At 41.7% G+C, this 26246-nt stretch overlaps 2 protein-coding genes across 6 annotated transcripts; both read left to right on the top strand.

Moving 5' to 3' along the window:
* The first annotated feature begins 6 nt into the window (after positions 1–6).
* Positions 7–25414, top strand: hoxa3a (homeobox A3a). 5 transcript variants are annotated; one of them, XM_035681571.1, is made up of 5 exons: positions 7–867; positions 6512–6648; positions 16624–16684; positions 20489–21068; positions 23694–25414. In XM_035681571.1, exons 4-5 carry the CDS (start codon positions 20606–20608, stop codon positions 24482–24484), a joined length of 1254 nt encoding a protein of 417 aa, XP_035537464.1. In that variant the 5' UTR covers positions 7–867; positions 6512–6648; positions 16624–16684; positions 20489–20605; the 3' UTR covers positions 24485–25414. The 5 variants fall into 5 exon arrangements, with proteins under 5 accessions (XP_035537464.1, XP_035537465.1, XP_035537466.1 ...); XM_035681572.1 differs by lacking the exon at positions 7–867 and having other exon boundaries at positions 5754–6648; XM_035681573.1 differs by lacking the exons at positions 7–867; positions 6512–6648 and adding an exon at positions 13626–14421.
* On the top strand, positions 7284–11311 carry hoxa4a (homeobox A4a). Its single transcript, XM_035681593.1, has 2 exons — positions 7284–8496; positions 9028–11311. The coding sequence occupies exons 1-2, from the start codon at positions 8079–8081 to the stop codon at positions 9354–9356; spliced, it is 747 nt and encodes a 248-aa protein (XP_035537486.1). The 5' UTR covers positions 7284–8078; the 3' UTR covers positions 9357–11311.
* Positions 25415–26246: the final 832 nt, after the last annotated feature.

The raw sequence follows: 26246 nt of genomic DNA, 5'->3' as shown, positions 1-26246 counted from the left end.
CTTCTTAAAAATGTGTTTTCTTTGTCTTTGTTTCCCTATAGCTGTTTTTATGTGGAGGGTCCCACAGTAAATTCCATTGCCTATGTGTATAACTCCATCGTGATTAGCTTTTTGTAAATGTTTTTCAAAGACTGGAAGTCAAGAATATACTATAATAATAATGATGATGATGATGGCCATTATAATAAACTTTCTACTGGAACGGCAACATTACAGTGAGTGTACGTTTTTGTAAAATATTTAGGATTAATTTGCGCTGTTGCTGCTGCATGGAAGAGAAGAGTTTGCTGTTTGGTCTAAAATCTTTGAGTCACTTGTATGAGCTGTCGAAAAATGTCAAAGTTTCCTCAAGTCAAATCTCGTTGAATTCAACAGGTCCCATTGAATGAAAGTTTCATATTTTACTCACCTTGCTGTGGAGCTGGGGGGCTTTTGGGGGTCCTTGGACACTGACGGGCTCCAGGGGCCGGGCGTCCCCTTGCGCACAGACTCCTGGGCTATTCCCGGAGAATCAGCTCGACTTTTCAAGCTGTAAACTTTATTAGGGCCGATTCTGGCTCTCTGACATTTGGGTGCTAAATGAATGGGGGGTTTTGTCTATGAATTAGATCGTAAAAATCATCCGGAGCGCGGCCAGATAGGCTCACTGGCCATAAACGGTCACGTGGTAGCCATTAAAGTAAGTTTTATGGTTTTGGGGAGTTGACAGTATATTGCACATAACATATAATCGCACTGACGGCGAGGCTTCGTCTGACTCTCTCTTTGCAGGCTGTAAGTGTTACTTGACCGGCACAGACCGTCTCTGTTGCTCAGTCTGCCTCAGTATGGACCGGACGCTCTCCAGGATGAGGACCGCGTCTCTGGGTAAGTTTCTGCACACTATCCGGTAGCCCGAGAACAGCCAGCCTGTGTTAAACAGTCTTATTATTGTATTCGCTCCCTCTATCCGTCCCTATTAGACCATTACACTAATTTGTCAGTTGTGCAGTGCTGAATACTGGTCTCGGCAGATGTTGCGCAGGGTTGGGTCCGGCTCATGGCTATTTAATTGCTTCCTTCCCCGTGTAACTTGTTTCCCTCCATCTGTGGTGTAACTCATAATCCATTTTTACATGTTGGATAATTATCTCTGTGTCCATTTCCACCCCCACAAACTTCTAGTTGTTGTCGTTTTATTACATTGGAGAATTCACAGACCGAGAGCCAGAAAGTTTCCAAGGGGTGTGTGGAGCGTCTAGATTTCCTTGATAAAGTTAAGCGCTAATGCAGGCCTACAGATTTTACAGCTAGCTGCCTTTGATTGGATTCTGTATGTGCTGATGACTTTTGGAAGTTGTAGGTTCACCCTTGAAAAAGTTGCAGTTGTTTTGGTGAGCGCTGCGCTCCACATGTTGGCACCATGCATTAGGACAGGCTGTAAACAGTGTCAAGTAAACACAACATGGGAACAAACAGCAGCAGGGAGACTTTTGAAAAGGAATTCCGTTTTGTGTCTGCCACGTCGTTTTGTGTTTGGGGTTGAAAAGTTCAAATGACCTTTCAAAAGACACTCTCGCTTTGTGGTGACATCTTGTCCGCTCAATGCGGGGCGAAACTGGCCACAAACTGACCCCTGAGTCCAAAACATGCACTGGAAATTGAAAATTAAAATGATATAGTTTTTGGACTAATTTCTCACAATATTTTTGGACACATTGGCCCTTTCTTTTTCTTTTTTTAAATCATTTTTATCATTAAGAGTGTGTGTGTCGATACGCCCGCTTCTTATTTGAAATTTCCAGACCAAATATGCACGAAAAGATCTTTAATAAAAACGGATATCACCATTAGAGTCGTATGAGTTTTGGCAGAAAAAACACCCTGCAAATAACCATTCCGTTTTTTAAAGTTTGTGCCTGCGCGGATTTTCAAAGGTTACATTGTCCGCCAGCAATCATAACTTACCAAGGTTTTATTTTCGGTGCAGAGGCCTACATCACACTGTCTAGAACCATTAAAGGTTATTTCTGAAGCTTTCTGCAAATAAATATATGTATTTATTAGCGTAGAACTTATTAAATCCATTTCCGCCACTGCTGAAATGATCACCTTTAAAAAATAGATTCTGGACAGACAAGGTGGAATTCTTCCCACTTTGATTTTATTTCTTCCCTGTTTTTAAAAACAGAAATCATAAAGTTTTGAGGTTGCACCGATTGTCGTTCTCACCAGAATAATCCAAACCGCATTGCTTACATCCTTCAGTTTATTGCTTAACAAATTCCGCTCATTGTCATGCAAAGATGTCTCCCTCTTAACAAAATACGAACTTACACTCTTTCCAGTTTGATTTTTAGAAGCACTAAGAATACAACAGGGCGCACTGAGAATGCGGCTATTTGGAAATGAAAACCTTTGCCAATATTTCAAAAGGAGAAATTTCGACAGGGCCCCATGTGCGGCTCACTGCCAGGCAGAGAGAGAGAGAGAGAGAGAGAGAGAAAGAGAGGAGCTGTAGGTTCATCTGGAGGTCAGCCACAGCACCAAGATAAATCTGCATCCTCTCAGAGCCACCAGCAGAGCTCGCTTTAGGCCAAGTTCACTGTCACCCTGCTGTATAGAGAGAGGGAAACCGCTCACACATCCACGGTACCGCGCGCATACACACACACACACAAGCCTTCACCGTTAATGACACGTTTACTTGGCGTTGCCTATAAGCATAACGCATAAATGAATTTACCGAGGGACGCAGAGCCTGTGGTAACATCCTGCACCAGAGGAAAAGACTGTGAAGAGAGAGGGGGAGTATAACTTTAAGTGTTGCCTCCAACAAAGACTTTTAGCTGCTTTGGTTGCTCTATAACGCTAATGAATGATTTGCATATTTTACGGTCCTATTAGTCTTGAGTGGGAGCCTATTGGATTTATCTTTTCATTCCCTCGTTGGAAACATCATAAAGCTACAATTGCATTTTAGGTTTTGTGCTGGCATCTTCTCTAATTATGAAATTTGGGAAAATGATCACCGTGATGGCAAGAGAGATACACATTGTTAAAATCAATTTTTTTCGTTTCAAGAGGGCCAGATATCTCACCGGGCTGGGACAGATGAGAGGGAGATAGCCGCAGAAAGAAGAGGAAAAATTGGGGTCAAAAGTTTACGCGCTGAACAAGTCTCCGTCATCTGTTCATTCGGAGCTTGATGCCAGCCTTATAATAGCGATCTTGACTCTCCGCACAAAAGACAGAATAGCTTTGAATTACATATGTGGCACGGTGCACTCCAGGTGAACCCTGAAAGCGCGGTGACCTCGCGTTTGGGACCGGGGGAGGGGACCCCCCACCCGTCCCCAGCAACAAGATTGAGTGGCTGGCGTTTTATTAGGGCGGTTGATTGGTGAATTTCCTTTGAATAAATTGCATTTGATATGTTTAGGGACGAGGGCACAATTTGCATTTTGAGGATTGATACTCTCGACCCGGTCACAGGGTAATGGGAAGGCCCACAGCCCCCAAATTGAGCCCCCGGACCCCTTAAAAAACATTTAGCCCCTCTCTTCCTGATCAGCTGAATAGAAGCCTTTTAAAAAAGCAGAAATGGGACAGATGTTTTTGTGACTTGCAGAGAGAAAGTTTATAAAACATTTATTTGTGGAAATATTTAGGCCAACATATATGAATTTTATTCTTCACTGAGCCTATTTAATCACAGCCTATTGGTTTCCCCTATTTAATCTGGAAAATGAACGCAGCTATTTCTTAAAGCGGACTCAAATATTTAACTTTTGTAAAGGCCCAATGAGAAATAAAAGAATTTAGTGAAAAATTACGTCAGATAACAAACCCAAATCGACCCAAAAAACAAAATATTTTTATTTTATTATGCTTAAAAAGCCTAAAACTGGGTAAATCTGATAACAACGTATGTGCAACCGGCAACACACACGATCACAACTACATTTTGTTGGAAAAAATAAAATTTTCAATTTAAACCACAATGAAAACACTTGATAAAAAAGGGCCAATGAAATCTGTCTATATTGACATTTTCGATTTTATCAGCTTTCTATTGTCATCTTAACACAAAATGAATAGAAAAGACATACTTCATTTTAGAAATGTTCACAATAAACAGTTTTATTTGTATGAACTGGACATATTTGTATAAACACAACACACAATGCAAGACATAATAGTTTGCTTTTTTTTTTGCACTTTTTTCTACCACAAAAGCGTTACATTTAAAAGAAGGCGAGTGACCGCATCTGTTCATTCACAACTTTGTTTATTGAATGCAAAAGCTCGTCAATGAAGGCTCAGTTCATCCAAAGTTACAGCGCGGGATCCTTATTATTTCCTATAGTTTTTTGTTTTTTTATTAATTAGACTATGATTTCCAACAGCACGAATCTGACAGCAGGTAATCTGACTGTTGGCACTTTAATTCACCTTACAGTGCACAGTACAACTTATTTCAGCTTTTGAAATCTATCTTTAACGGACTTCAGTCTGACGCTTTTTTGTTTTGGAAACATTAGTTGATTCCTTGTCTAATATATTTTGTCTCAGTACTTTCAATTACAACATCCTCTTTACTTAAAGGAAAAAGGAAGTTGTTCATGCACTTTCTAAAGGATGTAGCTGCTTTTGTCTCTTCTAACCATCGTTGAAGGCTTGAACGTCACTTTGTTAGTGGTCTAATCAAAGTTTGCAGCTGGTGATAAAAGCTGTCCATTCTCTGTTACTGTGGAGGCTCATTCTGTCGCCTATATATATCCTTGCTGTAAGGACCAAGTCGTGACTCACTGGAAGAAAAAAAATAAAAAAAAGGGGGAAAATATTTTATTATGAGTGTTTACCTATATCAAAATATTTCCATAAAGGTATGAAAGGTGTTTTCTAGCTAGAATCCTTGGCACATTTTGAATGCAGAAAGGATTTTTTATTCCGCTGTCAAGGCTCCGTATAGACAAGAGACCTTGTGAGAGCCATCTGCAATCTGTCACTATCGTCACAGCACTTCTCTGATAATCTAAATTTACAGTAAACTGTCAGCATGATGTATATTGGTTAAATAGACCTTCACTTCACAGTATATGCTCTGAAAGGGAACACCGTGATCTGGCTCTTATTTTGTCCTCAAATAAAATCTCTAGCACGAGGCTGTAAGGTTTTTTTTTTGTGCGCATTTAGAGCAAATTAGCTCTTCAAATTTTATGGAAAATTGCTTAGATAGTGAAAGCTAGTGTAACTTTGTTTTGAAATGCTCCCTTTCAGTCCAATGGTCAATTGGATGATCATTATCCTATTAGGCCTGTATGTTGGGCATGCTGCATTGTTCAAAAGAGATTGCCAGATGCTTTATTGCATTCAAACATACAGCAGCACCTTACAGGCCTGGACTAGATAACGGAAGTATTACCAGGACTGTTATCTAAAATGCCTCTTTTACTGGAATTCTTGAGCTTCCATGATAATGTGTTTTAATAAAGTTATTCACAGCTGAACATTAAACAAAAAGTAGTCCATAGCAACAAGTAGAATGACCCTGTAGCCGTTATTCATGCATGGATAATTTAAGAGTAAGTGGATAATAGCCAAGCTGATCTGGCCCATATTTATTCAGGAACTATATATAATAGAATGGCAGCGGACTGTAAATTTAGATATCATGTGAAGTCATCTTACCGCTGACATTATGTTGACACATTGCCTCTCAGGTGGTCTCTTGGCCGTACGCATACAGTGGATATATGGCGGAAAATACATCAGCTGCCATTTACAATGAGTTAGGTGCGAGAAAGCCTGTAAGATACACAAGATAGTAGCTCTGCCTTACAGCAACAGTGTGCTCACATGGGGAAAAAAAGCTTTTTTTTGAAGAACAGAAAACTGAGGCCTGCCCTCTGGTTGTTGCTGAAAAGAAGAATTCACCTGTTTTAAGTCGTCTGCATCAGTGTATCCAAAACTAGAGGTTCATTGATGGAGGTCAGCAATGTGAAAAAAAAATTCTACTATATTTGGTGTTAAAAATATTAGCCCATCTGCAGCAGATCTCTGTAGTTGTAAGATCCCCTTTTCCACAGATGCATATTCGAACTCACAGTTGGACGTGTGGTATTCTGGATAGTTGGAGGTCTTTTGCACATTTTTAAAAATCCTTTGGGGACCTTCCTGGGGCGCTGACCCGAGCTAAGTGCTCCCCCCAACTCCCCAGAGTTGAACGGACCCTGTAAAACTGAAGTCCAAGTCCGGGGTGAACCCCAGGTCACTGCGTCTAACAGATATGAAAATGTCGCCTCTTTGGAAAAAAAGGGCACGCCTTGTTGTTTAACAAAGACTGTCAATGGGCAAGATTAATCAGAAACAAAATGGAAACGGTGTCACGTTGGGGTCAGGCAGAAGTTATCTCTGTTTAGAGGAGCGAATAGAATAGAGGGGGGACCCTGGAAAAAAAAGAGAAAAAAAGGACAGAAAAGAAAGCTTTCAATATTTCCGAAGTTTGGCCTCTTGTTTCTCCATGTAGAGGCCTTGTTGACGTGGACAGTGTGGATATGCTTTGTGAAGAGCTGCTGCATCTTCCAGGGACACAGATACAGTGTGCCACCTCGGACATGGAGAGGAAACACGACCTGGACGTGATGGCTGATGGCGGGGAGTACGGTCAGAGACATTTATGTTTTCTATCATGTGAACATGCATTTAAAAAATATACATTTTTTTTTTCATTATATATAAATGTATGCGAGCCTGGAAGGATGATCCTGCATTTGTGCAGTTTATTTCTCTAAAATAATGGCATTACATTTTCTTATTATAATTACAATAGAGGTTATAATTGTTATTATTATTATGTGTTGTTGTAGTTGTACACTGGAATTTTTGCCCCTTTACACTTTTAGTACCCCTTCTCTTCAACACATATTTTCATTGTTGCAATACATGACAAGGTTTTTATCTATAGCCTTGGTTGTTGACCAAGTGTTTCTGCAGTAAAGTGTTACTCCAGAGACTCACTTAGCATATTGCAGATTTGTATTTTAATGTTGGCAAATTGTTTGTGGAAAAGATTTTAATCTTTCCAAATTCTGGAAAGTTGTATTAGCTGTGAGATTATCTCTTCTGTGCTGAGCAATTGTGACATTTACAACAAATGCTCCATCCTGGTCAAAAATCTCACGCTTTGTTTATACTATAATGCAAGATACGTGTCCTGCTTGTGTTTGGATGACTGAGGCAGTTAACACAGGATAACTGATCATACGTGATGGCCGTGTGTGATCAGTGCCAGATAACTTTCATGGGATATTATAGGACAAACAGAGACCAAAAATAGCTTGAAATGATTGCTGTGTCCTGGCAAATTGCAAAAAAAAATAATTGCAAGGTCTTATGCATGTACACGGTTTGTGCAACGTGAGAGATGAGCGTTTTCTGTTGTTTATGTGTGTGCCATAAAGCAGGTTTTACTGATGCACAAGTCATATGCTTTATATGCAGGCTTGTGTGTCCGCAGAGCAGCGGCAGAGGGCTTGTGCACTATTGCTGTTTTTTTTTTTCTCTCGATCATTTCAATCGGCTAACAGAACAATACGATTGGTATTGTTGTGTTTTTTTTGTTTCACTGCTCATCTCTTTATTTAGATTCAACACGTATTAAACTCCAAAAACAGCCATTCACGTCACTATTAGATACAGCCTTTTGTTTGTGATAACCTGCATTTTCTCAGGGCTTGGATTTCATATCCACTTTCTCTTCCAGAGGAGATGGATTTTTTTTCACATGCAGAAAAGCCTCACCCACATAAGTTTGGCCCCATGCAGTAAACAAGTTAGTTGATTGGCTTTGCTTTATATACTGTGATTTAATAAGGAAAACACCAACGTAAGCCAGTGCGAGCAGTGTTGGTGGTACCAGTGCCATGCTTTCCATTGGTTCCTGTTTACATGATGCCCACAGGACACGCGGTGATTGGTGGCGCTTCACACGTGACCAGGCAACTTTGTACATTTGACAGGGAGTAGGAGGGTTTTGTGGAGATCAGAAAAACGACAGCGCGATAAAAATTAGTATTGTTGCACTTCACAAATTAATGACCATGAGTTCCTACTTGATAAACTCCAACTATATCGAGCCTTCCTTTCCTCCATGCGACGAATATCAGCAGAGCGGATACATCCCCAACCCTGGTGACTACTACGAGCGGCCAAAAGATACGGGCTTCCCCCATCACGACGAGCCATCCTATCCGAGGTCAAACTACACAGAATCGGGCTACGATTACGGTAACGTCCCCGCCACCGGACTCGATGATTTCGGCGACGGGCACCACGCACAACCGCAACCGGTTCCACAGAGCCACGGTCCTCGCCTCACCGCGGCCCCAGATGGTGGCGCAGGGGCAAATGCCAGCAAAGACTGCAGCCTCGCCAGTGAGGTATATCCCGGCGTAGCGAAGGGCAAGGAGCCGGTGGTCTATCCTTGGATGAAAAAGGTCCACGTTAGCACCGGTGAGTTATCGTCACGGTTAAATAGCAGAACCACTGAGAAACAACCACTGGAACACACGCAAGCCTATTGAGGCAGCACTAGTAGCAGCCCTTACAACAGCAATTTACGACTATCGAGCAGCAGGGTCGGTAATTAAGGACCCTCGTAAATTTTATTGCCTGTGTTCGTCTGTCGGGGCCATGTGCCTTTGTTGCTTTTTAACCCAAACTACCTCCACCACTGGAGCCGAGCCAAACTGTAATATCCAACCCCGCTGTTTTGTTAATCATTTCTAAGCTTGATCTGTCCCTGGATGCGAGTGCTTGTACACTCGACATCTCCACATTAAGGTCATGTCCGTAAACTGAAACAAGACCGAGAGTAAAACAAACAGGGCGGCTGTGATTTCCCACCAAACCCAGAAATGTTTTATAGTTTTTCAACCTTATAATGTGTCCAGTGGAGGGACTAAATAGCTTTGGAATAAACGCTATCAGCACTGCATGTAACACCTGCTTGCTTGCCTGTGTATGGCTTTTTTTCCCCTCCAGTCAATGCCAGTTACACTGGAGGAGTGCCCAAGAGGTCCCGCACTGCCTACACCCGCCAGCAGGCTCTGGAGCTGGAGAAGGAGTTTCACTTCAACCGGTACCTGACCCGGCGCAGGCGGGTGGAGATTGCACACACCATGTGTCTGTCCGAGCGCCAGGTCAAGATCTGGTTTCAGAACCGGAGGATGAAGTGGAAGAAGGAGCACAAGCTTCCCAACACTAAGATCCGCTCCTCCAGCTCGGCCTCGTCCTCAGCCTCGGGGGCCCAGCAGCAGCAGATCAAAACAGGCCAGCAGCTCGTCCCCACGCCGTGCACCGCGGGTCTATAGTGCTTGAATGAACCCCACCCCACAAAAAACCCAATCCAGACTGAGATGGCAATTAACACAAGTGGAATTTGATGGACCGATTCTCAGTATTTTACACACATGGTGTTCTCTCTTTCCCCTTGCCTCTGCCATTGGGCCCCTGTCACGTCCTTTGTACCCTTTCCCTCTCCGCTCGCCCTCTCATATAAGCTTGAAATTCACCTTTAATTGCCACGGTGGCAACTGAAGTGTTTATATATTTGTTTATTATCATGAAAGAAGGATAACGCACATTCAATAGGACTTGGATCAAAATGTATCTTTACAGTTAAAACTGAGTGAGTTAAAAGTAAGTTTAAACTCATTTTTCTATGTTCCTTTTTTTAATTTTTATTATTGCTCATGGAAAGTTCTAATATACTTGAAAGATATTTAGCGAGACTCTAGATGCCTGTTAGACGGATGTTTTAGAGGTATGGCATCAGTCAGAGTAACAGTGTAGTTTGTGTGTTTGAGTGGGTTGGTTTACTGTTGAATGTAGTCCAGGTGACTTTCACATTTAATGTACATAGGCAAATCATAATGAAGGCACAATAAGCAAAGAATTTCGTCAAGTAGAATTATGTTCGTTGGTGTTGTAAGGTCTAGTTTTATTTGTGCTGGTCCGTCCCATGTTGTGCTGTGTTCTAAACTGTGAATATTTGTATGTGTTGTCTCAGTAATGACTGTTGTGATGTAGGCTAGTGTAGGCTCAATCTGTCCTTGTGAAATAAATATGTACTTCACTTATAAGGCTGCCTTGGCTTTGGATATTTTGTCATCGCAAATGCTGATTTGATTTGAACGCAACATGTATTGTTGAAGCCGCGCGTATTAACATGGCAAATGCATTTAGATGCCTCCCTAAAATTAAAAAAATTGGGGATTGCATTTTAAAACGCAAAACATTTTTTTTTTCATGCTGTCTGTTTTCAATTCAGTATGAATCGGTAGAACGTTTATTTAAAGCATTGGAATCAGTTATCCTGTGTTTGGAGATGCGTGCGTAAAATGCAATAGTGTGTCCGATATTGAGATAATATACTGCGCCACACTTTCACAATGCTTTATATCTCTTTTTAACTTTATCTGAATAGAATCAAAATCATTTTGCTAAATCTGATGGTATTTGCACAGGGGATTGACTTGTTTACCAGGATGCAAAGTTACGCAGCTTCTCTTAAAGTCATATTCACAGATATTGAAACAGTTCCAACATTTCCAGGTGGTTAATATGTGCAACCTATTTAGAATGAAGTATGTCTTATATCCAACACTTTGCATAAAAAGTGTCGATATGTCTGATTCCATTATGTCGTTTAATGCTCAACACACTGGAGTTCTAATCCGTAAAATGTGCATGAATGTCATGCGTATTTTCGTGGATAAAGACGAAATATGGATGGAATTCAGGAGACAAATATCAGCTGCTTTAGTGTTGCAGGCTTTGCTACTGGCACGGGAATCAAACCAAACCCGAATTGTTCAATGTATCCGGCCACACATATTGTTTTTACTTGCCATTATAAGGAGATCTCTGCCAACCTCAGTGCACCAGAGTGTGAGTGTTGGTCACTACCTGCTACATCCAAACAATAGAGAGTTCAACCAGGGGACACGGCCGGCTCTGGCCAATCACCGGCTCAGAGCACTTCTTCTGACCCCTGACCTCTCGACACACACAATGTTCAGACCATACATCAGTGCGTGAGACCTCCGCGAGCTTTTTCTTCTCATTTAAGATTTACCCAGAGACAGCGCGGAAACAAAAACGGTGTTTAGGTGTGAATCTGAGCCATGAATTTCCCCAAAATTATTCCTAGAGACAGCTCGTCTGCAATTCATCACAGAAACACTCCTGTCAGGCCGTGTAGAAGGGCCAGATATGAGCCGAAACACACTGGTATTGTGCATGTAATTTAGTATGATTTGCCATGTTTTGTCAATGATGGTTCCTGCTCAATATTTATGCCAATAATATCATAATAAATGGGTTTGCAATGCATTTAATCGTAAATTAGATAAAATGGACATTCACAAAAATTCCCACAGTAGACAGACAGAAAGAAGCTTTAAATCCATTTTGTTGGATCTTTCATATTTATTAGTTTTTTGTTTGTTTGTATAAGAAGAATAATCCTGCAGAAATGTTAAAGCCCCCTTTGCATACAGTCTTCAGCCCTCGCTGCAGACATGGAAGCTGTGCAGAAGATGGCGTTGAGGCTGATTGACACCGATTTTGCGCAGACTCCAAGAAGTCCAACTAGTTAAATTACAGATTTCAAGTCATTTGAGTCGCGAATAGAGGTCACTTCCAATGTACTGAAATTTTAATTCGCCCGTTCACGTGACTTGTTGAATAATGAATGCCCCGGGGTCAGAAATAGATCTGAAAATCTGCCTTATTTTCATTTGAAGTGATCCTCTGCAGGGTGCGAGTCAGATCTCTTGTCCCCTGACAAAACTCTGTCCGCTGAACACAGACCGTCATGACCTGTGAGTAGATTTGGTTGTTATTTCTCTTTTGTGGAGATCTTTAAAAAGTCCTATACAATATCCCGGAAGTTGAAGTTTGTTTGGTGATTTTTCTGGCGAATATTCATGGAAATTGTAATATGATCTGTTTATTTCCAGCTATACATTGTTATAGAGTTTCCGAGCTTGTTAATATCATAATTTGCTTATTGTTAAACTCAAAAATCTAATTTCTTAATTTGATTGGAAAATATTTGAAGGGACTTATATAAAATGTATTAATACATTTATTACACGATATGTGTATGTATTTTGTGCTTAATCGTTAAATATAAAAGATACTTGAACCCTCTATCATATTGGAGCTCTAAGTAAATCATACAAGACAGCAGGTCTAATTTTCCATAACTTGTTAAATCTTCAATCCAAACAAAATAGGATGATAAAATCCAACCTTCACTTTGCCAATAAATGTATGACAATAAACAGTTTTAACAAATTGGTTTAAAAATGAAGTGATACTACTCATGTGGCTGTAGAGGTGAGGATGTAGTAGGAGGTGTAGCTGAAACTTTTCCGGGTATGAAAGAATGCAAACACAACACAAAGTTTACATGAATAATAACAAAAAGAAACAACCGTCTGCATTTATGTTTGCAAGTTTTTCCTCAAGAATACTGCATGCCTTCAAAGATGGAACAAAGCTTGGTTGCTGTTTGTAGGAATTTTGACAGTTTACTATTTTTATTTCATTTAATATATTAATTCTACTGTTGAATATTGAAGTGAGAGTAAGTGTATTCAGACAACGGCAACAATACAAAAGGTTTATCTGTTGCTTGAAGGGTTTTTCAATGAGAGTGAACACAATAGTCAGTTTAGACACAAGTTAAACATTAACAAGCCCTCGGGGTGTGTGACAATCTTTAAAATAATAATAATGATAATAATAGTTTTTATTGTTGTGGTAATTATCATCATTATTGTTATTATTATTAGTAGTAGTATTAGTAGTGGTAATAGTAGAAGCCTAATAATAGTGGTATTATTGCTGTTTCGCACTTACCTCCAAAATGTAACTGACAGCTATTGCACAAAAGTATTTTATACAGTATATGATCTGAGGACATTTACAGTCGTAATAAAGAGTCACTAAGTTCAACATGAAAATTCAAATAGCTTTATTACAGCCACCTTTACGCAAACAATTACGCTGTCCCAGTCCGTCTGCATCCATGAGAGATGGCTCCAAGACAGCTTAAGCGTTGAATTTCGCATTAGCCTTGATGTTGGCTGGTGTAAACCTCGCAGAAAGAGTTATCTTCGGCTGAGTGTATCGGTAACCCAAGCCTGGCTGTTAAGAGCTCCGAGTGTCAACATTGTGGGAAGATATGGACCGCCGTCTGGCCAACATCCAGAGGTCTGCGCCTCTAACTCCTCTTCGCTGACAGTGATAAGGAGCCTTGATTTGTGTAAATAACTCTGAAACATTTGTTTTATGCTAAAACAGTTGAGATTTACAACATAATCAATCAACTACTACTTTTTGAGCAAAGGGCAAATCTGGAAAAAAAAAAAAAAAAAGTGCAACAAAACGTGAAAAAAGTAGGCTACCAGCTGAGAGGGCCTTTGGTTTTGCAAAATAACTTCCCACTCGACTCTCTATGCCTCTGCCTGGGTCAGGGAAAAGTTCAGGTGCGGTGGCGAAAGGCAATGTGGGATTAGCTTCTAGTGCACGGTCATGTCGAGCCATATAATCCTGGTGACAGCTCCACATCTGTAGAAGAAGAAAGGAGAGAGAAGAAAAAACACATTACATACACAAACAGTCCGTTTAAAAAGAGAAATTGTCTTCTTTTCATAATCATGCCTCTGAAACCTGTACGTTAAAAACTCAATCTTTAACGCTGATCATGATTATTCCTCCTCTTTTCGTCAGTTTTAGAAGTGCTGAAGGAGGAATTAATGAGAGCAGGTCTACTTCTGTTCCTGTCTTTAAAAGTTTACCGCTCAAGTTGTAGTTTGAGAAGACAAAGGCTGATGTGGGAGTGGGATGCTGTCTATGTCCGCCCCGAATGATTAATAGTTGTGGTGGGATTTGTCCACGCCCGCTGCTCGGTGTTGACGGAAAACAAGCGCCAAACGGTGCCTGGATAGGGGAAGCTCTTCCGGGCTAGGACTTTTGGCAAAGACTTGGAGTGCCTAGAAGTGAGATATCTTCCAGTGGCGCACGCATGAAACGCTCTTCAGATAGGATTTTGTTTATATCATATTGATTTTGGCAAACTACAGAAAGTTTATGACTTAGTCGGCACTTTTGCCATCTACAACTTCACCCTCCCTCCCCCACCTCTCCAAGAGCTCCAAAACTCTTCCTTTGCACAAACCTGTAATTTCACTCAGCTGGTCATAGGAAACGCGTAAGCGCTTGAAGGTCTAATGGGGGGCCATGTAGTGATCAGCGGGGTCGAGCAGCCTCTCTTTGGTTACCTCACCTCCACTTTCCGCTCACTGCTGACTGACACGCACCCCTCATGACCACCAGGACTCAAACCCTCCTTATGTAGGACAGGTAAATGTGTGACTTTTTTTTCTTTTTTCTCTCAATTTGGCCAACAGCATGCAGGCTTTTGCTGATGGAGAACCAGAGGCTGACTAAGTGGTACTACAACCAAACCGTGGGGCTGAGGACGGGGGGGCGATATTGAGTAAAGCTCTCTGTAGCCCTGGCTGTGTTGTAAAGAGAAAGGAGAAGAGGTTTGCTGGAGTGATGTGTAATCATTATGCCACCCTTAAATGGTATTTTGTAGGGGAAAGCCTTCTCCATCTCACATAGTGCGAATTATCACGCTGCAGTGCAAAACAGTCTAGTTTTAGCCTGGCTCAGAGCTGTGGCTGCACTTCAAACTCTGCATAATACAGCAGGATTAGCTCTTTCAGCCGCTAACAGGCACCAAATATATGGCACTTTAAAACTGACAGAACAGTATTTCCCTCTGAATGGGCGACACGTGGAAAAGCTGCTTCTCTGCGAGAGACTTGCTCCTCTGCCAGATACATTGCAGTGTCACATACCCCTCTTTTTTCTCCCTCCAAACTGATCCGTTTCTCCTCAGGGGCAATGACTGCCTCCATTAATGATTCACGGGCTCAAATAAAAGGGATTTAAGTTGACGTTGCGTCACGTGAGCGGGGCGCATAATACTGCGCGATGTTATGGCACGGGGAAGAAAACCGGAGCCCCGGTCTGACCATATGATGCTGATTATTTGCGGGTTACCCCCACTTTCCGTGAGGGGAGTCCGGGCTTTGTAGTTTTGTTTATCGAAGGGGAGAAAAAGAAAAGCGAGGCAGACTGAAAGAGAGAGGATTCCGGGTGTGTGGATGTATTATACTGCTGTCACGGACGGATATGTTTTTCCACGCGGACAGAGTCAGAGCGCGAGCTTTGGGAGGATGGATTTTATTTTGAGGTATTTCCGCCGATTGTTCATTACTGTCGTGAGTTATTGCTGCGCGAGGCAGAGGTCAGTAAAAAGGGGTCCAGGGTTTTTGCAGGGCGACAAAATAGACAGGTACCAAGAAGCTATCGATATTCACCTAACTGTTAATATCTCAGATTCATCAAGCGATGCATAAATAGCCCTGCAGAATTTACACACAACCTATATAGGTATCTATTTAAGGGTTTATCTGGGCCATAGGATTCAGGCATTGTTCCATTTTATGCTTCCTAGGCTAAACATTATATCAAAGCCATTACTAGTTTCAGTGTAAACTTGTAATGGAGCAGCTAATAAATATTTTTTTGTCTTTATCACATATCTTTAATAGCACGAGGAGCCATTTGGATTAATAGGCCTGTACAGCCGTTTGTAAATAAAGCGACCATTTAAATATCGGCTTCCAAGAAAAACCCAAACAGAGCGCGCGGCCGATCCAAGGTGCAACCGGTCCTATAAAACAAAACATCTCGCGTCTTAACGTTTTTTTTTTGTACGTAAATGATACATCAAGATGAGCTCCATAAAATGTAGGGGAAAGCGGCGGGGTTGTGTCGCTCCGCCAGGGAAACGAGGATATAATGGAAGACGGAGTGCCATCCAGGACCGCGCGGCCGCGCTGAGGTCACGGCGCTTCTGCTTGATTTATGGGCGCGGGGACTTGGGGAAGATGGTGCGCGAGAGCTAATGACTATTCGATCCGTTTGTGGAGAAAATGCCTACCAGCCGGCAGGGACACAACAAACAAGTTATTTGCATAGGCCCGTTTTTATGTTATTAGTGTCATTACGCTGATATGCAGCATTATTTGGTTGTAGTGTTGTTTTTGTACGAGGAGAATCTTTGGGCTTGTTTTTTTATGTTTATTTGTATTTGATAGTCTTGTGTTTACTACGGATGAATATATTTTGCTTGATATTTTGTTGCAAAATGTTTAAAGGGAATCTAGATTTAATGGTTCCTCGAGGCTGTAAAGATGTTAATACTTTCACACATAGACTTGGAGCCTGCTGTTAAATATAAAAAAAATGACCCAAATAAGAAGCTTGAAAACGCTTACTAGATTTGGGTTAGCCTGTTTGCCAGATTTTGTATTTTTGCGCCATTTTAACATAAGGCCTAAACCATAATAACAATATACTGATTTGTTATAAACACATATTCTAACTATAAAGAGCGCGTATTCTAAAATAAATTCCGCACTGATATATTTTACAGAAAAGGTTCAAAGGCTGAATTATCTTCTGAAAAATATTTATTCCTCATTGCAGAAATCCAGCCAAATAAATTCAGGCCATCGCACGGTCTCCGAGACACCTTGAACTGCATTTGGTAAGTCCATATATCTTTATTGATTTGTGTTATGAATGCTTGATGGCGATATCCTTATTCAATTTCTAATAAGTACCCCACACGCCCACCAAAGCACTCGCAGGGATAGAGAAGCAGCTTATGGCTTGTACATTTCCTTGTAGCAGCAATATGACCAGCCCGAGAGCAATAATTCCTTCTCTTCCACTTGTCTTTGTGGTGTAATTTGTCACTATAAAAGTGACGAGGGGAATCGCAGCTCTTGGAGCGGTGCCTCACTCCTTTCAAAAACTACTTTCTGTGAAAGCCATCTGCTTGTAGCCGCCATAGTTTACTGCACTGAAGTTTTAAAAATGTTTTTTCTTTCATCAACATTTCAGATTTTGTCCTTTCCCTCCACATTGTTTTGAGCCTTATTATGCACGGCAGCATATACGACCACCACCTCACTGACATTTAACCCTCTGCTCAGGGCCAAATTAAAGAGAGAGACGAATCAGCAATTTAGCAGAGCACAAAGAAGTAAATAATTATACAAAGTGACTACTTTGGTTTGGAGGAAGAAAAAAAAAGCCGAGTTGGCTAAAAAAAATCCTCACGCGTGAATTTTTGTCCCACTCACCCTCCCACGCCGTCCGTGTGTTCTACCTTTTTGATTGTGTCATTGAATTTTGTCCCAGAGCCTGAACCCAGCAGAGAAGCTGCAGCTCTGGACGTGTTTACAGCCCCGGGAAGCTGAGAGGACATAAATCTATTTTTTTCATTCTTTCTCTTGGCTGCAAAAAGCCAGCATTATCACGCAGAGGGATTCCCCCTGCTGCCGGCTCTCTTCTCCCCTGCTCCTCGCATGTCCTCCGCTTTGCCTTTTGGTGATGAAACTTCTTCCCATTTTTCACACCCTGCTCCCAGTGGGGTTTTCCCTTGATATACGTGGAACGACGGCTTTGATCTGAAGTTGTTGTGCTTTCTAATGTTTTAAAAAAATAACAATCATATATATTGTGTTGTATTCTTCATAGAATGATCCATGCAGGCAGTAGGGTAGCTACCTGGCGTTGAAATGAAAACGAATTGCGCGTCCTTGTGTCAAAAGATTGAGGATCATATGCAAAAATTCGGGTTAATGATTAAACCCGTGGATAGAAGCCCTTTATGTCCCGTGAAAATGGAAATGCAGCATGGTCAGCGGCTGATTATTCCTTTGTATTCTCCCCCTCACTCCAACATCTCATCCATTAGGCTCTTAATTCCATCGCACGACGTGGAGTAAATAATAACAAAAAAAAAGATTTAAAACACTTTAAGGGTATACTCCCATGCTATTTCTAACGATGCATTCTTTTTTTTCTAGACACACTACCTCATTTGGTTGGGGGAGGAGGAGAGGGAGCCACTTGATTTGAACTGGCTTTCCAAGGCGCTACCTATTTGCATAATTTTTTTTGTCTATGGTGACGCTCTGGTTCGGGGCAGTTCACTGGCGTCTGCATGGTACTGGTGAAGGATCACATAGTCCAGCATAGCCTTGGCTGAGTTTAATATTGCTATGAAGCCCTGGCCATTGCTCTATGGTATGACGATAAATTCAATCTTGGGGCCAGATAACTCTTATCTCGCTGACCCGACTGCTCACGCCTGCTTTCGTAATCTTGGTTTACCCATCCACGTCGAGTAGGAAAAAAAGAAAAGGAAGAAAGGAAAGGGGTTCCTCTTGGCTCTTCCCTTTTTTGTTGTGGCTGCTAATGCCTGGTGTATGGCAGGGCGCAGTCTGCTGCTGCTGCTTCACCCAGCCAGCACTGCCTTTAAACTTTTTCCTCTGGATTACTGCTTTGATCGATTTCGTCGCTGAATGAGAAAATATCGCTCGGTGCTTTGCATTCGTCGTCAGAGGATAAGGTAAGCAGGCCAGAAATAGGCTCCCTCGGTTGTAAATGGCGGAGTTTGTGTGTCGCGCGGTGATTTATCACCGTATGACTTAGATCTCGGTTCAGGAAGAGTTCACACACACAGTCAGGCAGCCAGATTTCTCTAACGTGGAGCAGGCTGCGCCGCGTTAGAAAAGCTCAGGTCTGTCATTTGTCTCTCTTTCTCTGCCATTTATGACTATCGCAGTGGCTCGCCTGGAGATACACACCACAAAGCATTCTGATATCTTTTCCAGGTCATCGTGAGTGCAGATATAGTGAAGACACCTTCTTTCACTCTGCGGTTTAGCTGCGTTGAGGGCAAGCTCAGGGCTCATTTTATACTGATTTGCTTCTTGCTATGCACGGCTGCACAAACCAAGAGTTGCTCGACATTTTCATTTAATTTCTTTGTGCTCATTTAATGAAAATGCATTCTAGTTGTCTAGTGTCTGCTCCGGGACTGCTTCACCTATGTATTGTGAAAAGTAATATTTTCACTGCATTCTATAACGTCGTTATTGGTGGAATCACATTTACTATCAGGCAAATAACACCAGGGCCTTTTAGTTTCAGGAGTTACAATTTGAATTTAGGGTTTCAATCAAATAATTTTGATTTTATTTAGTTTTCATTTGTTTTATTTAGTCTTCAAATTACCTGCTCCTTCAATGGGCGACTGCATATGGTTAAATCTAGAGTGCAGACAAAAGAACTGCATGATTTCAGAACCAAATAGTCAGTGAATATGGCGGGTTTACATTTTATTTGTATTTAAAAAGATTCATTTATTTAAAAGTATTATTATTGTTATTATTAATATTATTAATATGATTATTATTATTATTATTCATTGCCATTTTGCCATTTTTTAATAACGGTAGTGGTTGAAACACAGGGAGTCTACATTAAATATTCCATTATTACATTATAATGTCACATTATAACATATTTCTCCAAAATGACCCATCTATAATGGTTTATAGTTCCCCCAATAATCTCTTAGAGGATGGTCCCCATGGTTACCTGCGTGAATTATGGTAGTTTAGGAGCAGACTCTAGCTGTGCCATCCCAGGTTTCTGTTCGCCTGAGTACCGGGCTTGGCTGCTTACCGGGCCGCTCATTCCAAGCATGCCGTCCCGGCCCACTGACCCCCATATATCACCGCGACGGGCCGCCGCGCAGACAGCACCGACAGCAGTCATTATTATGAGCCTGTAAGGAAAAGTTCACAGCGTGGTCATAGAGATGCACGGATGCCCGCCCGGTTTTTCAGGTTTTCTCTTGGCCCTTCCATTCATCTTGCAGAATGCAAAGAAAAGAAAAAAGAAGAGAATGCGGTTGTTTATGCTTTGCGCCAGGTGGCCGGCAAAGCACAGCGCATTGAGGTCTATCCTGTTAGATATTTTTCTACTAACAGTGAGAAACAAAAATGAGTTAAAAGCGGAATAGTTTCACCTGCTACAGAGGAAATTAGATATCGTGTTGACAGCCCTGTTGGTAGAATAACAATATAACAGAAATATTATTTTCCTGTGTGGTAACCCGCTAATAAGTCTTTCCTCCTGCAGCCTTTTTTTCACCTACACCATGTTCTGTGAAGTGTAACTCTATATTCAGTTTCATTGTTAATAGCCTCAGAGGTTTAAAATGTCATGCATTTTCTTGTTAGGCCCTAAAATTGATTTGGCAATCTGAAATGCTTTTGAAAAGGTTTTTGTTTTGATGTGGTTTGGCACAGATGGTAATACAAGGTTAGTGCGTGCCTTTGTGCCCTGTGTAAGCCATAAGGTAAACGGTAATAGTCTACAGGACTGTTGGCCCTATCTTGCTTCCATAGTCTCCAGTGTCAGCCCTGTATTGAAAAGTAAGATGGATCGCCACCATTTCTTCTCCTCACAGTGCTTCTTGTAACCCTAGGTTCACCCGAGGAGGCCATTGGCGGAGAGGCGTCACGTGACCACGGGGTGCCAATGTTATTCTACAAGGGTGTCAAGACCCTGTCAGTTTCTGAAATAAATATTGGGAAACGGCGAGATGCAAAAGGCAACCTACTACGACAGCTCCGCAATTTACAGTGGCTACCCATATCAAAGCGCAAATGGCTTCAGTTATGATGCCAATCAGGTCCAATATCCCCGGGCCTCTCATGTGGAAAGTGAGTACCATCGACCTGCCTGCTCCCTGCAGTCTCCTGACGGCTCCGTGGCTCTGCAGAAGCCTGGGGAGATGGCGGAGAGCTGCGACAGGACCACAGCCATTCAGGCGGCGCAGTCTAAGGTTCATCCCGAAAGCAATCAACCGCAGGTGCCGGTGTCAGGCCCACCCCCTCCTTCACAATCCCCCGGTGCTATCAGCCAAAACACAAGCAACGGGTCCAACCAGTCCAGTGTCAAGAACGGCTCCCCGACCTCTGCTGCTCGCGGCAAACACATTTTCCCCTGGATGAAGGAATCCCGTCAGAACACCAAGCAGAAACCCACCAGTAGCTCCAGTTCAGGTACAAAGCACTGCTCCTTATACACACAAACCTTGATAGCCTCTGACCAGAAAGTTACATAAGTTATATTTGAGGGAGGACACAATACATGTGGGATGTGGGTGGGTGGTAAGGTAAGAGGATAGGAGGGAAGGAACCACAACAGGACAATACCCCTGTGAAATTAATAAAGCTCACTTTTTTTCTGTCCCAGTGTCAGAGAGGTATTCATTTTACTCTATAATTTTAAATCAGTGGTCTGTGGTGTGTAGATTGTGTTCCCTCTGGGGGGATCATAAAGTTATTCAGGAACTTTAGCTAAAAATATAATCAACACCATCCTGAAACAGGCTGAGTATATGTTGTTAAAAAAAAGTGTTACTTTTATTGTATCTCATCGATGATTTAGTCACATCTTCTTGAAAAATCCCAAAACTGATACCCCAAACATTATATAATACCCCAAACATTATATACTATAAACATTATAAGGTTTAGACGGCCTATGTCCCTCAACATTGTTACTAGATTCCACCATTTGTCGTCCCTGTGCCCTGAAGCTGACCTGTCCCTACTGTAAACACGCATCTCCACTGATCACACAATGTTCCTGGAGAGACAACAAACAAACACGCACAACAGTTGTTTCAGTTTGTCCTGCTGTTTTGATTAGAGGGAAACTTGTTGGGTCAGAGTGGGGGTTTAGTGTCTATTTATGTAGAGCCAACCTTAAATTCAGAGATACTCATCTTCCCATGACCTTCTAATTTAGCTAAATTAGTGGGTAATATTTCAATGACAGTACAGGTAGAGGCAGTAAGAAATGCAAATGCAAAGTTGTGTGTCTTCAGTTTGATTTATGTTTGTTATGAAAGTGTTTTCCTTTTTTTCTAGTTTTTTTACAACCCGTAAAAGTGCTAACCTTTTAGGCACGTTTTATGCAGGCATACAAGCCAGCTCCTGCTGTTTTGATGAGATGACAACTTGGTGGGTCGGGGAAGGGTGGGAGTTTCGGTTTTGGGGGTCTTTTTTTACATAGACACAACTTAAAAATCAAGAGATGCTCATCTTCTAATTATTTTCTTTTTTGTAAATTAAATGGGTTAGTAATGCATTTCTAATGAGTAAATATTGACAAGTCAAAGCAAAGTGTCACCTTTTATTTAATTTATTTATGATTCATGTTTAGGGAATGTTTTTATTAGTTTAAAATCGTATTTAGACCCTTTTATGCACGTTGTACGCACGTACGCAAGACAGATCCTGCTCTTAAATTGAATAAAGAAAACTGTGGGTGTGGGGTGTTAACTTGCATAGAGCTATCCTAAAAATGATGCTCATCTTCTTATGACTCTTATAATTTGAAAAGTAATTGGGTCGTAGGTAGGCATAAGAGCTAAAATGCAAACCAGTATGGCGCTCGCTTTTTTTACGCACGATTTACGCACATATGCAAGTCAAAAGCTGCGTTTTTTGGTTAGAAAACTTGATGTGTTAGGGTGGTAAACAAAAAATTCGGAGATGTTCAACGTCCCATGCCTCTCTCATGTTGTAATCTATGGGTATGGGTTTTCTAATTAAGTTATATGTACTCTTCTGCAGTAAGAGCTTAATATGCACTGCATTGTGTCGCCCTTCATTGTGATTTATGTTTAGGGGGGTGTTTTCATTAGTTTTAACAACACATTGAGGTGTTAATATTTATGAAAAGCCTTTTACGTACGTTTTTCCACGTTTTTACGCCAGACAACAATCCTCCACACGTGTTTCCCAAATCAGGCTCTTATATAAATCAAGTTAACTAGCCTTTTAAACATGAATTCATAAATAATTATACATCACAAGTGATTTCCCCACATACATGGGTATTCCTCGCGTTAAATCCTCTTTCATCTCTGTTATAACCTAATGGGTCAGGTTATGTCATGCTGAATTCCTTTTGCTCCAGGTTTGGGCGACAGGTAGTGAAATTTATTAAGTGTTGGCCGCCTGCCACAGCGGTAAGTAGACCAACACCTTGCTATTCTGCAGCCAAGCTCCAGCCTCTTAGAAAGGGGGGGGTTTATCAGTAAGGGCAAGTCGAGCTGCTTTACACCCTGAGGAATACATAATGCTTGTGTTTGCATTACGCGTGTGCTACTCTGTGACTACGGGGGCGAAGATGAGGGTCAAAATGTTTTAGTAGGAAATCTGAGGTTACCTGGTTCCGTATCAGATATTGACCTATTATTCTCCAGTTACATATTTTCCTTTGCAGTTAATGTAGCGTGCCTACAGACGCAGTGTCCATACATTGATTGTTAATTGTCTTATGGAGCCCTCATGATAACCCTTGTGCTTTGCAGTAGGGAGCAGATTTATCAAAATGTTGTGATGTGTTCGCAGCGCACATGAAGAGAGAGAGAGAGAGAGTCGATAATAAACCCCTATTTAAGTAGTGAAGCAGAGCATATTTATCTAGTAAACTGTTTGCTCACCATCCCCACCCCCTCTTGATGGTTGAAACTTCTGTTATCAGCTGTGTGCGTGTTGTCAAACGGTTTTGCTTTCACTCTCACTCTCCTGTATCTCTCTCTCTATATATATCTCTCTCTCTCTCTGTGTGTAATGGATTACTGATTGACATCCTCCTCTCCTCCCTGACAGTGGAGAGTTGCCCCGGAGACAAGAGTCCTCCGGGGTCAGCAGCATCGAAGAGGGCCCGGACAGCTTACACCAGCGCCCAGCTAGTGGAGCTGGAGAAGGAGTTCCACTTTAACCGGTACCTCTGCAGACCCCGGAGGGTGGAGATGGCCAACCTGCTCAACCTCACAGAGAGACAGATCAAAATCTGGTTCCAGAACCGCAGGATGAAATACAAGAAGGATCAGAAAGGCGTCGGAATGATGCCTTCCCCTGGTGGACAGTCCCCTCGGAGCCCCGTGGGTCCGGCCTCCGGCGGCGGAGGGGGCGGTGGATACCTCAACTCTATGCATTCTCTTGTAAACAGTGTACCTTATGACTCCCAGTCGCCGACGTCTTACAATAAACCTCATCAAAATGCATACGGTATGGCCACGTCATATCCCCCTCCCTTGAACAGCTCCCTCAACAACTGCCCGCCCTCCCAGAAGAGGTATCCCGGGACCGACTCGGCCACGCCCGAGTATGACGCGCATCCTCTCCAAGGCAATGGCAACTATGGGACGCACATGCAGGGTAGCCCTGTTTATGTCGGCGGAGGTTACATCGACTCAATGCCCAACTCTGGGACCTCCGTTTTCGGTCTGACCCACCTCCCGCACCCGCCGTCCACAAACATGGACTACAATGGAGCAATCACAATGGGCAACAGTCAGCATCACGGAGTGTGTGATCCGACACCGACGTACACAGACCTAACGCCGCACTACTCTCAGGGAAGAATCCAGGAAGCGCCCAAACTGACGCATCTGTAGCGGTGGCGCTGTCCGGATCACTCCGCCCATTGTCTTATCCACCTCCAGACACATTACTGCTTTGTTTCCGCGCCTCCTCACGGCTCCCACCTTCTCTCTGCTTTTGTTTATGTTTTCTATAGTTTGATGTGTGAAGTAGCGTAGGATAAATAATCACGACTTGCTTGAATTTTTCTCTATTTGCTCGTGTCATTGTCTCACAAAGACCTTTATCTGGGCTGTAGGACGTCTAGAGCGGGAGGGAGGGGGGCACAGTATATGCATAGGCCTATTTAATCTTTTTTTTTTTTAAATCAAACAGGGTATTATGAACATATGTTATTCATTTTTAATGTGAATTTGTCCGTCTTTTATTTATCCGCAGTTGAAGAATTGTGTTTTGCATTTTGTTGCACTTGTGAAAGGATCCTTCAAGAGCCACGAGTTGGGATTTATGAGGGGTATACATTTTCAGAAACAAGGGTCATGCGCTTACACGCAACCTCCCTTGCTTGTGTTGTTCTATTGGACTTTCTAATGTTATTTATTTTGTTCGGTGTAAAGATAAAACAGTCCTTTAGTATTATTTGACACCTCTGCGATCTCTGTGTGGGGAGAAGGTTGGTGGAAAATTAGCGTCTCGGCCCTTTTCCAGCCCATACATATAGTCTGCAGAAGCTCCTCAACAGCAGCAGCAGCAGCAGCAGCACGCCATGATGCTATTATAGGCTATGTTTTCCATTTTTTTTCTTCTTCGAGGAGGTGTTTTCTTTTCTCAGCGAATGTCAAATCAATCAGTCATGCAATAAGGGTGGAAAGAAGGACACACGTTAGCAGTTTCTTTATTGAAGGAAAAAAGAAACAGACATCATCAATTTTTTCTTTTCTTTCGATGTCATACATTCCATGCTGCTCCAGTTCGAAGAAATAAATAAAAGAATTGAAATATAATTGCAGCAAACCTTGTAGTTTTAATTTGGACACAACAGAAGGATTTCACGTGATCACAAAATTAGATAGGAAACAGTTTCTTAAATAAAAAAATGCCAAAATATATTTCTAGTTTTGCAATTATTACGTTTTATTATTGTTCTTATATATTTCATACGGTGCAGAATTGTAGAGGTGATAATACAAAAGAAAAACATATTTTTAAACAATTGGCACTATAATAGGAGGGCAATACAATAAACATTTTAGTAGTTCAATAAAAAACAACTGATGATAATTGGTAAATATTTATATTTGCTTCATATTCATGCATATAAAATAATATGAAAACAGGGAACATATTTCATATTCAATAACATAAAGGGAAATGGCCGCAGATAATGTCGAATATTGAATAAACGCTACTTGATTTTTTCTCCCTTCCCCTTGACTCGACGTGAAGAAAACTCTCGGGTGGCCTTTCTTCCCTCCTCTCATCTGCGTGGGCACATCCATAATAATAAAAATGTCACACGGGCCCTTCATGGAGATTCTGCAAGAAGACAACAAGCTAAATGAGAAATCGTTTGAAAAATAATTCCCTTATATGTTCAGTCAGTCAAATGCGGGCACAGAGGATACAGGCTGAACTAGAATCATAATGGGGCTTATTTGTCTCATTATTCTACAGATTTGTAGATGCCAGTTCAATATGAAATGCCTCAGTTATGTGGATGGTTACAGCAAAGGAAATTATTAGAGAAATGCCTAAAACCGGCGGTGTATTTCTCTGTGTGTGTGTGTGTATGTTGTACAAATGAAGGATTTACATAGAATATAATGTTATTTTTTT

Source organism: Morone saxatilis, unplaced genomic scaffold, assembly GCF_004916995.1.
Source record: "Morone saxatilis isolate NCDOM2014 unplaced genomic scaffold, NCSU_SB_2.0 Contig9, whole genome shotgun sequence".
In the NCBI taxonomy this organism is placed as follows: Eukaryota; Metazoa; Chordata; class Actinopteri; family Moronidae; genus Morone; species Morone saxatilis.
Note: the sequence above shows the minus strand (reverse complement) of the source record. Positions and strands in the feature narration are given on the sequence as shown.

What these genes read in the sequence shown, in the direction of transcription:
- hoxa4a (XM_035681593.1), top strand. Translation starts at nt 8,079, where the DNA reads ATGACCATGAGTTCCTACTTGATAAACTCCAACTATATCGAGCCTTCC. An exon ending in AAAGGTCCACGTTAGCACCG is followed by an intron (nt 8,497 to 9,027) that starts GTGAGTTATCGT and finishes TTTCCCCTCCAG; the next exon opens with TCAATGCCAGTTACACTGGA.
- hoxa3a (XM_035681571.1), top strand. Translation starts at nt 20,606, where the DNA reads ATGCAAAAGGCAACCTACTACGACAGCTCCGCAATTTACAGTGGCTAC. An exon ending in CACCAGTAGCTCCAGTTCAG is followed by an intron (nt 21,069 to 23,693) that starts GTACAAAGCACT and finishes CCTCCCTGACAG; the next exon opens with TGGAGAGTTGCCCCGGAGAC.